The following is an 11,514-nucleotide window of genomic DNA, read 5'->3' on the forward strand; positions in this document are numbered from 1 at the left end:
CCTACAAAACAGATCAATAGCAGAGGAGGCCGAACAAAAATACAAAGAAAAAAGTATTTCAAGGAAGGGCTCCTGTTCTTATTTACATGTTTGGTTAGCGCCAACCTTCATGGAATGGGCAATATTGGGAAAAGTGATGCAAGTGAACTTGTGAATACAAGTATATCCGACATACAATTTATTAAGTCAGATGTGCCATTGACATGTAGTAGTAACCCTTTTTTCAAGCTGAATTTTTAACAGAGGGTTAAGCTAGTGAGAAAGATAATCGACCAACATTTTTCTAAACTATAGGTTGAAGGCTTGATTACCGATTTTGGTGAGGAGATGCACTGTCAGTTTTTTGAAATCCTCCGATGTTTACTGGATTCCTACACACTATCAGGAGCAGGCCAGGTTTGCTCAGCCATCTACTTTTATCCATGTTTACTTTGGTTAAACCTTCAAAATGATATTTTCTAGTTGAGTTGTATCTTTTAATTAGAATGTAGCTCTAGTTAGGAGGTGTTTGAAACAAGGAGTGAAGTTGTGAAGTCTGGAGAGTTGTGAATTCCTAGGGCCCTCGACATAAGGAGTTAATAAGACATATGATGCTTTTTTAGTTGTGGGGCCCACAAACTTCTTGAGCTAAACAGGAGTGGAGTTCACAACTCTACTCTTGAACTCCTTGGGTCAAACTCTCCCTTAGGTCATATCTCACTCTTGTTTGTCCATACTTAGGTTGCATGTTCTTACTTTTGGTCTCTATACTTCGTTCATACCTAGGTTGCAGGTTCATGAAAATGCTATGATTACCCTATAGTTCCTCCTCAATCCGCCTAGGGGGGAGAAGGGTGGCTTTTTGTGGCTTGCGGGGTGTGTGCTATTGTTTGGGTTTTGTGGGAGAAGCGAAATAGTAAGACTTTTAGGGGTGTGGATAAAGACCCTAGTGAGGTTTGGTCGATGGTTTGCTTTCATGTTTCCTTGTGGGCTTCGATTTCAAAGACCTTTTGTAATTACCCTATAGGTGTCATTTTGCATAGTTGGACTCCTTTTTTGTAAGGGGTTGCTTTTGTGGGCGGGGTGTTTTTGTTTGCCCTTGTATTCTTTCATTTTTTCTCAATGAAAGTTATTCTTATTAAAAAAAAAAAAAGAAATACTATGATTACAAAGATCTGAGCTGTACAATATTTACAAAAAGAATCTAAGGTCTTTGTATCTGAAAAAGTTATTTGATTTCTCAAAGTCAGAAAAGAGCCCTCGATGCCAAATTGTATAGGCCATTGGCTTTGCCTTCAAAATGCCAATCCATGTGGTATTTTAAAAGCCAATTACAGTGACCTCAGTTTATAAATCTATTCAGATGCATTATTGCAATACCTCATTGCCTATGCCACATTATATGAATTCTCACCTTTTGTCGCGGTATGCCTATCAAAGTCCATGATGTCTGTTTGTGGATTTATACTTGTATTTATATGAGGTTCTCAGAAATAGTTGTCATTGATCTTTTATATGAGATGCAATCTGTGTTTAGGCTTGCACAATTTCTGCTGTATCTCCACTTTACATTGACTGCGAGATTGTGTATTTGGCGCTGCAGAGAGAAACTGTTGTCGAGATATTCTACGAGCATCATTTGGGTCAATTAATTGATGTTATAGCAGTGTCATGCCCTCCAGAACATCTTTATCCATTAAGCAACAAAACTGGACACTCTGGTTTATTAAAGAATCGGAGCATAGTAAAGCCTGAAACACTATCCAACATTTGTGAACTGCTTTGCTTTTGTGTTCTGCACCACCCTTACAAGATAAAGTAATATTTTGTCCCCTTTTGGTTATTTTACAATTGAAGTTTATTTCAACTATAAAAGTTATTATTTTGTGTTATTTCATTTTGTTTTCAGGTCCAACTTTCTCGTGAATAACGTCATAGATAAAGTGTTGTTACTGACTCAAAGAAGGGAAAAATATTTGGTTGTTGCAGCTGTTCGGTTTGTTCGTACTATTTTATCTCGACATGTAAGTTGAATCAGCAGTGAATATATTTTATCTTTTATTTCTTTCATCATGGTTATTGGACTGATGACATAGCAGTTCTTTTCTTCCCTTCCCGGGAAATTAAATTTTGAATTGTAATCAGTGAAATAACAGTTAATAGGGATTATACTTGACATCAATTCCCTAGTTGCTAATAGGAGTCGTTGCAATCTGCTCAATTCTGCTGTTTTAGATTACAGTTCTCGTCTCTCTTCCCGGGGGATTAAATTTTGAATTGTAGTTACACTGAAATCAGTTATTGGGGATAATAATTATACTGGATATAGTCATTCCCTTAGGATTAAAGAACAATAGTACCTATTACTTGTTTGATTTTCTACTTTTACGGATTGAAATTGGTAAATGTACTGAATTGTCTTCTTTGTCTATATGCAGGATGACGATCTGATAAATCATTTTATCAAAAATAATCTTTTAAAACCAATTATAGATGCCTTTGTTGCTAATGGGAATCGTTACAATCTGCTCAACTCTGCTGTTTTAGATTTATTTGAATATATCCGCAAGGTCTCCATCTTTCTTACCGTACCTTTGTTCTTTGCTGATTCCGGTAGAATATTTATTTAGTGGTTTTGTGCTTCTAGCAGGAAAATCTGAAATCTTTAGTTAAGTACATGGTCGATTCATTCTGGAATCAGTTGGTTCAGTTTGAGTATTTGGCTTCAATTCAGTCTCTAAAAGTAAAATATGAGCAGGTATTCTCAAAATTTTTGTGAGATAATATCCTGTTTTGCCTTCCAAAAATTGTACTGTTTTGTGTTTGACATCTCTATTTGCAGTGCCTAGACGATTTTGGTACAAGAGGCACAACTACTAATGTGTTAGATCCTAGAAAAAGAATCGAGGAGCGTGCTTTGGAGAAAGAAGAAGAAGACTATTTTAACGAAGAGAGGTAAGCATTGTTTCTATTTTCTTACCGTGGTGAACTGAAATGAAAATTTGAAGGATTAACTTTACCTGAAAAGAAGAGTGATGAGTACTAAGAAAGCACTATAATTTTTTAATGAGCAGCAGGGAATTTTTATTTCATTATATGCTACATATTTTAACTATTTCTTCAAGTAAGATATTGAATCTGGCTGAAATTAACTCGTTACCAATCAGTGATGAGGAGGATACTGCAACTGCATCTGTTTCAAATGTACAGAAAGCGCAGTCTTCACCTGTTCTATGTAATGGAGTTGCTGCAAGTTACCCTCCACCAAGGTACTGTGATTCGCTTTAACCAGAAAATTTGATTACAAAAGCAGTTTTTGATTGTCCTCAACTCTTACAGTCCTCGACCTGGTGGTGGACTTGTTGACTACGATGATGATGAGGACGATGGAGACTACATGCCACCGCCAAGAAAACAATCAGAAACGGTGGAAGAAGATGAAGGAGCATTGCATACCCTCAGGTTGAAGCGGAAACCTCTTCACAAGGACAAGGATTCTGAGAAGGTGAAAAAGCAGCGACTGGGGAAAAACTCCAAGACAAAAGATGGTGTATTTGCTGCCTTGTGTTCTACATTGAGCCAAGCAGTTCTGCCCAACAAGAATGCAGCGAGCTCTCAGCACTCTAGGCCCCATCCAATTGATGGGAACAAAAGTTCAGAACACGAGAGTCCGAAAGAGATGGATGAGAATGCTTTAAGAAGCTCAACTGCTGATGATGGCAGTAGCAGTTTGGATGAGGAGAACCATACAGAAAAGCAACCAATTTCTTCTAAAAAGTGTTCTGATCCGTTGCTTAAACCTTCAGATAATAGACAGTTGAATGGAGAAGACTGTTCATTGATTCCTCCAAACTCCTCTCCTGAAATGACTGTAAATGGATCGTAGGTTCTCTCTTCATGGCAGGGTGATTGCAATTTTCTTCCATTTTCGTTTGCCTTGTGAATATGCTTTGGTGCGAAAAGGGACCCGGACTAGTCATGAATCGACAACTTCAAAAGGAAGCTAGTCTTGGAACAAATTGGCTTCAAGGCTTTCCATCAAAGGCAATGGAGCTAGTTGATGCCTGTAAAATAGTGTACTGACCGAGTGGTGGATTGGAAGCCTTCTTGTGTTGCATTCGTGCGCTCAAACAACCTTCCACCAGACCCTTTTTTTTTATCGCGAGTTTAGAAAACCGTTGCTTTAAGTTGAACAGTTGTTGGCATCAATTTTGTTATCTGATTTGAACCCCTCCCCCCCAACCTCCACCCCAAACACCTAAAAGAGATAGGGGGTGTATACAAATATTTATATCCATGGGTTCAGCTGTGTAAACTAATGTCATTCAGTAGACAAGAACGGGCAAGTTCCTACCAAACGATATGGATTTTATTACTTGCATTGCTCATTCAGTTGAGTGTGTTTCTGACACACGGTTCTTCTGGGTTGGGTTGGATCAAATTTTAATCTTTACGTTCTACTGAGCTTATCTACCTGAAATGTAGTGTAGACGTCTGTATAGCGGACTTTTAATTCAGGATGTGTTTATTTTTGGTCTTTTTGGGGAGTTCGAGCTGTTTCTACTTTTGCAGGAATTGCCTTTTCTTGCTGAAGTTGCAATTATTGTTTTTCATTTTAACCTTCTGCTTTATTTGATGATGGTGGACAGTATTTTAGGATGTGTTTGGATTGACTTTCTAGGTCTTTAAACAAGTGTTTCTTAGTAAAAAAAGTGTTTATAAACACTTCGAATGTCGATTCAAATGGACTCTTTGGTATGATTTCACCACAACTTTACGAGATGGAGTTTGAATATTCAGCTTGATAATTCGTGGAGAACAGAAGTTTCAAGTTTTAGGGTGAACAGTAATTTTGGTTTAGGTTTGAAGTTGAAGTTTATTTCGAATACTTCATATGTTGATGTTTGTGAAACAGTTTTTAACTTTTAAATGAACCATGAGTTTAATTGACGGTAGCCAACTTGATTAATCATTAATGATGACATTTTCTTGCTGTCATCATCTGTGCTTGTAGTCTGACACGTGGTGTTACATTGCTGTTTTACCACGATATTGTTGTCTCACAGTTTTGCTGTAATGGGGATTCAAATCTGGAATGGATCGTTCTAGATGAAGGCATTTGATATGGCAAACAAATGCTCAAATTTGGAATGAATGTTTCAGATCTGAATGTTAGTTTCAATTGGGAATGAACACCTGGTTTTTTCCTCGGATTGGGAACAAATGTTATCAGTTTGAGGAATGAATGCCCACTCTAATGGTAGTGCGATATGGGCTGGTTGGTAGTACGATGAGTGTGTTTGCTTGAACAAAATAAAAAGAAAGTGTAAGAGTGGAGAAGAGAAAGAGGTAGGTCATGACTACTTTACAGTCTAATTAGCAATTTTGCCATCGAAGATTGATCAACATGTTAAAACTACCAAATTAGCATAACCTGATCAAATTAAGAGTGAGTCAGTGGAAGGTCTATAAATTTTCAATTTTGTGTCGTATGGTTCTTAAATTTTGTATTTAATAGGTTTCCGATATAATCATAAAACAATCGATATATAATCTATTAGATAAAAGAATTTAGTTTTTTGATTACTTAGGATGTCAAAGTTAAATCATATTAATATTGTTTAATTATTTTATATATGTGATGTGTATTATTTTTTAATTAAAGCATGTTCATGCATATCGTATGCCATTTAGATTTAACAAATCCTAAAACATGCATATTATATATTATAACTAATTATAACATATAATAATGCATTAACATGCTTAAGTGCAACTATTGAACTATAGTGGTATGACTTGATAGTTAATGAATAGTGATTAATTTGGTTTTAAAGAGTTTTACTAATTAATTACAAATCATTGAAGCTCATGATCTGTAGGTTCATTAGGTCCCTCTACTAGCTCATAAATTGGATTAATAAATTGAGTATTGTTGGATGAAATTTGGAATTAGAGTTATGAGTTTGAAATGTTAAAATTCAATTTTAGGGTTTTCAATTGATTGTATACAATACAATTAAAACATTTAATTTAGTCGAAATTAAACAAAATTGGAGAATCATTTAATATTTAAATTATGATTTAAATATTAATTATATGAAATTGAATCATATTGGTGGAACTGGTGTTTTATTAATTTAATATTAAGAATCAATAAACACTCTAACAACCCTTAATTTGAGTTTTAAACATGCAACTCATGAGGAATTCATAAGAAGGTTTGAACTACACCATTACCTTTGAAGATCTCTCCACAAATTCAGCTGAATTTCTCGAATTTGAGCTTGAACCTTCAAATAGACCACCACCAAGATCTTCTCCGCTAAATTTAAGAAGGAATGTGTGGTAGAAACACTCAAATTGAACTGAATTGAGGATGAACTTTCGTGGGTTTAGAGTGTTTTCAAGTTGGCAGCATAACATTACATTTTGTTAATATGTTCTTACACATTAAAGACATTATTTTAAAGTCTTTGTATTTAGACTAAATTATTTTGAAAAGAGTTTTAAAATAGGATTATTTTTAAATATAGAAAAATCAATCAAAATATTAATAAATATAACAAAATTTCACTATCAATATGTGATACACTACTATCTATATTTATTTGTATAATGACTGACACAAATAATAGTTTTTCATAAATAGATTGTGATATTTTATAATAGACACGGATAGTGGTAGCAGGATATCGAAAAAAAAGAAAAGGAGTGCTAAATGAACCTTCGTCCGAAAAAGAAAAATGATGAAAGAAAACTTTAACTGGGTACACTTTATAAAAGTAGTAATTTAATATTTGAATTTTAATGGGTGACAATTTCATCCATAAACTTATATAGAGTAATAATTTAATTTATATACCTATAAAATTATTTACTATTTTAGTTATTGTTGCAAAAGATACGATCAAATTAATCGTGTGGTTTTTATTTCTTTCTTAATTTTAATTTTATAGTTTATAAATAAATTGATTTTGGTGCAAATAGACGGAGTGAAATCCACGTAACGAATTTAATTTTCGTAAAGTTGCCACGTAGCCGCCCTTTTCGTAGTTTGAAAAGCGACATGTCATCATCTTGTAACACGTGTCATTCAGTTCTTTTTCTCTATCTATTTCTTCGGCGTCTTCCTTATATATTCTTCATCTTCCTCGGCCCGGGAAGCGCACGCGAACGTTTCTTCTCGCTCACTTTAGCAATCAAATCGACTGCACTGCAGATTTTGGAGTTCAATCTCTGATTCCATACAAGATTTCGAAGAAGAAATGGGCAGAAGCCTTGAGAATCTTTCATTGGTTGATGAAATCCGATGCTCCCATGGCGGAAGCTTCTTGTATGACCTTGGCCATCCTCTTCTCAATCGCGTTGCTGATAGCTTCGTCAAGGCCGCTGGGGTTCGTAAGCTTTCGCGATCTTAATTTCTGTTAATTTCTGTGATAATCTTGATTTGGTAGTGTTTTGTATTGGAACTCAATGTGGTCACCTAAGATGTCGATAATTCTTTGTACAGATAGGTGCATTGCAATCTGTGTCTCGTGAGGCTTATTTTACGGTTGCAGGAAGTAAGATTTGTTTCATTTAGTATTTTTCAATCCGATCCACTTGCTTTGATTCCACTGGACTTTAATTTCATATCTCCTCTCTGTTTTGATTTCGTTTCATTTTCGCGTATTCTCGTTTAGGAGATGGTTGATGTTAAATTGGTTAACAAAAATTTGTAATGCTTGGAAGAATGATATCGTTCGTACAGGTGTTGATTCGAACAGTGTACCACCGCCTGAATTAGCGAGCATTAGAAAGCAACGTTTTCCAGGTCTTAAAGGTATTCATTCTTCTGAAATGTTGTTAAGTTTGAATTTATGTTGTAAATTGAGTTCTAATAATTGGATATGTTTTGGATTGATACCACCTGTTTAAATTGTGCATTATTTTAGGCTATATATGAGAAAAATTATTGTTTCTATAAACTGAAACCGAAGTGCCCCTTATTATTCCGTATAATTTGTGTAAAATCTAAGTTAGTTTGTCCTTCGAGATGCTTGAAGCTCGTTTCTTCATTGATGTGCAGGTGAAACTAATAAAGAGTCTCTTGAAGCCATGGTGAGTGCTTGTAACGGGCGATCAAGTATTGGGTTTATTTGCAGTGGTAATTGTTAATAAACATCTTATAAATTTTCTTTTTATGGTGCACCATAGGTGAAGAGCGTGGGAAAAGAATCCATCCAATGGGGTCAGTATCACTTTTCTGAATCAATCGTTCAGATATACTATTCTGGCTGAAATGCCTTTCTTGCATATCTGGTTTATGTCTTTATAAAGTCACTAGTTAGATGGATCATTTAGTTGAGTGCTTTTTCACGAACGGGACTATTTAGTTCCTCTTTAAGATTCTCCCCGTGGCACTTTTATAGGTTTGTTCTCTTGGAGGTTTGGACGCTATTAAATTTACTTTAAGCTTATAATATTTCTCCTTGGAAGACTATCTTCTCTATTTCACCCCAAAGGAAGGATATGTGGAGAAAAGAACTACCAAGCTTTTGGTTTAGTGTTGTCTAATTTTATTTCATTGCGCTCTGCTAATTTTGTTATTTTTATTTTTCGGCTGTAGGATTAGCTGCTGGTGTTTACTCTGGTCTCACGTACGGTTTAAAGGAGGCCCGTGGAGCACATGACTGGGTAAGCCTTCCTTCCGCAATTTACTAACAAACGTTTTAATTAAAGTATTATATGGGCAGGGGCGGGATAAAACTTTTCATTAGGTGGTAACTTCTTATTATTCTATGTATATATTAGACGCAAGTTTAGAGCACATAAAGACCTTAATCAGAAGTGTATATTAGAAGTAAGTCTATCAAAGAGGGCCTAATTTAGAACCTCTGCCTCTAATTTCTGTTTGTTCCCTAAGTTCTAAAATGATATACCTTAAATTGTTTTATTTCTATTTAGTCCCTAAGTGAGTTTTGTCCTACACGTTAATTTTTTGAGCCTAAAATTTAGAACCTCTAGCTCTAATGTCTGTTTATTCCCTAAGTTCTAAAATGTTATACCTTAAATCGAGTCACTAAGTGAGTTTTTGCCTACACGTCAATTTTTATTAATTATTTAAAAATAATTATGTAGTGAGATTTTAAATTTAATTTAAAAATGATAAAAATAGTGACTTAATTATAATGCTTTTAATAATTTTTAATTTATTAACCTTTTACGAAAATCAAGATTAAAAGTGTAAATCTTGAAACATGGATGGACTTTTGAAGACTAAAATAGTAACATTTAAAACTCAGGTTTCTAAATTGAAATAAAACTTAAAACTTAAAGGATTAGATATGTAACATTTTGAAACTAGTTCCTAAATAGAATTGATCCTAATTTTAAGGACTTAAAGGTATTTATCCCTAAAATTTATGATTTTCTAACCTAAAACCTACCACCTACCCCAATTTTTGGTCGTCATCTTAAGCAAGTGTTTGTTATAATTCAATTCATGAATTTCAACTAGTTTCGGTAGTTCCTCTCCTGTAGGACACTATAAACAAGCACGGGAAGACCCACTTAAGACTCTTTGTTCTTCTTGTCCCGTAAGAAGGGTTTATTTATTTATTTATTTTTAAAAATTATATAAAAAATTATTTTTGTTGATACGATTCTTGTGTTGTCCCAAGTCTTGAAATCTTAGTCCATTCTTTCATCCCATTGCAGAAGAATAGTGCAATTGCAGGTGCCATGACAGGCGTAGCTGTGGCACTTACATCGGACGAGTCTTCTCACGAGCATATCGTACAATACGCCATCACTGGTGCTGCTGTGTCGACAGCTGCAAATATTTTTGCTGGCATATTTTAGGGCCACCAGTATTGGGAGGCATGTGTATGGCCACCGAAGCCATTTCACAAAATCCGGGATGACATCTTCTCATATGTTCATTCTGTCTTTAATTAAGATGACTATATGATGCTTTCTCTCGTTTGGATTTTTGGTTTGATATTAAGTTGCGCCTAATGCTTCTTCATTCGTGGACTCCACTTTTTCTTTTCCTTCTTGTTAAGACTAACTAGGAAATGGTGTTCTGTTTTACGAATAAATCTTGGGATTTTGTGTAGTAGTTAGTTATAAACTTATTAAGCACGGTTGGGATTGGTTGGTGGGGCTTTTGAAGTATCACAATGAAGCGATCTCTCGTTTGGAGATCAAAGCAAGTCGGAACTCAAAACAGTAATATTACCAACATTATGAAGCTTCAGATCCGACATTGCCCTGATTCTCATTATTTGAGGCTACGTTTAACTGCCGTAATGGAAAACAATAAATGTGAAGGTAGCGTATCCATACTTTATACGTTAGATCACAACACTCTTCAATTGGATTGTACAGACCTTGAGTAGCGGGTTGGGCGAGTCTTTCAATTCATTGAAAGTATGTAAACAAAACAATAATGACAGTAGGCGGGTCGTCGGGTGGCCTCTCAATTCATCAAACGTAAACAATAACGTTAATAGACTGGTGTAAATGTGATCCTAATTTTATCGAATTTCAAAAACCAGTTTTTATTTATAAGAACAGAAAAAATCATTTATAAGAACAGATAACAATTTGGTACTTATTATTTAAATCAAATACTTTTTTTGTGATGCTGTTGGTCTTCCAATTGATAAAGTAATCAACTGGAAAGCCTTAATATCATTGAAAGTGAAAAATCAATCTTTATTTACATCATTTTATGATTATTTGGAGACACCTATTATTTATGGCATCAACGACGACTCGAAGAATTCAAATCAACTATGAGTTGGTTATTAAGATCGTGTTTAGGTTGAATTGAAAACCGTTTGATTATTGGTTTATTTTTTTTCATTTATCTATCTATACTATATTATATAAGATAAGGGAAGAATTTTCTTCTTTCCTTTTTGTTCTTATATATTTTATTAATTCTCTTAATCTTCTCAATGAAGATTGAAGGGACATGATTATTTGAATATAACTTGTCTATTTTAAGTGTATGGATGTGTAATAGTATCTATAAACATAAAAAATGGATAAAAAAATATTGGAGACTATAATTTCAAATTTTACAAGTTAATGAAGAGGTATTATTATCCACCATTTTTCTTTTTTTTTTTATTTGTTATAAAAAAATTATCTTCATCCCCAAAATTGTGTTTTGAGGAAGTTTTTGAAGTGAAAAATTTGCCAAGTATTTCGAATAAACATTGTTCTAAGGTCTAGCAAATTTTGCTTCAATCAGAAACTAGAGAACAAAATGGAGTTTAATCTATTGGTGATGATGATTTTGTCATTATAGGTTTGATTTTTATATAAAAAGATTATTTGGGAGAATAAAGAGATATAGTGAGAGAGATTAGAAATTTAAGGGAATATCATATAGGAATTAATTTGATTCTTTTAATTTTAATTTCTTAATCTTCTATCTCCTTCATTTTTTAATAACATGCATTTTCTAGTTCTATCTCCTTCATTTTTTTTTAATAATGTGCATTTTCTCTATTCTCCGTGATTTTTTAGATTATTTGA

The 11,514-nt window shown here is 34.1% G+C and overlaps 2 protein-coding genes across 4 annotated transcripts in view; both read left to right on the plus strand.

Annotated features, from left to right (window-relative positions):
* LOC120092984 (serine/threonine-protein phosphatase 4 regulatory subunit 3) overlaps positions 1-4,517 on the plus strand; it is a 13,417-nt gene extending 8,900 nt beyond the window's left edge. The window contains exons 17-24 of one of the 3 annotated variants that reach the window (XM_039051264.1): positions 295-396; positions 1,583-1,797; positions 1,889-2,003; positions 2,418-2,549; positions 2,627-2,737; positions 2,822-2,934; positions 3,147-3,248; positions 3,319-4,517. In XM_039051264.1, coding sequence (XP_038907192.1) covers positions 295-396; positions 1,583-1,797; positions 1,889-2,003; positions 2,418-2,549; positions 2,627-2,737; positions 2,822-2,934; positions 3,147-3,248; positions 3,319-3,865 — 1,437 coding nt within the window. In that variant the 3' untranslated portion in view covers positions 3,866-4,517. Of the gene's footprint in view, positions 1-294; positions 403-1,582; positions 1,798-1,888; positions 2,004-2,417; positions 2,550-2,626; positions 2,738-2,821; positions 2,935-3,146; positions 3,249-3,318 lie in introns of those variants that run through there. The other 2 variants (XM_039051265.1, XM_039051266.1) reach the window with 2 other exon arrangements.
* A 2,608-nt stretch (positions 4,518-7,125) lies between these two features.
* LOC120067814 (outer envelope pore protein 16-2, chloroplastic) lies at positions 7,126-10,084 on the plus strand. Its single transcript, XM_039019406.1, has 7 exons — positions 7,126-7,376; positions 7,493-7,544; positions 7,733-7,804; positions 8,051-8,082; positions 8,179-8,212; positions 8,591-8,658; positions 9,682-10,084. Exons 1-7 carry the CDS (start codon positions 7,248-7,250, stop codon positions 9,823-9,825), a joined length of 531 nt encoding a protein of 176 aa, XP_038875334.1. The 5' UTR covers positions 7,126-7,247; the 3' UTR covers positions 9,826-10,084.
* Positions 10,085-11,514: the final 1,430 nt, after the last annotated feature.

Source organism: Benincasa hispida, chromosome 12 (genome assembly GCF_009727055.1).
Source record: "Benincasa hispida cultivar B227 chromosome 12, ASM972705v1, whole genome shotgun sequence".
Taxonomy (NCBI): Eukaryota; Viridiplantae; Streptophyta; class Magnoliopsida; order Cucurbitales; family Cucurbitaceae; genus Benincasa; species Benincasa hispida.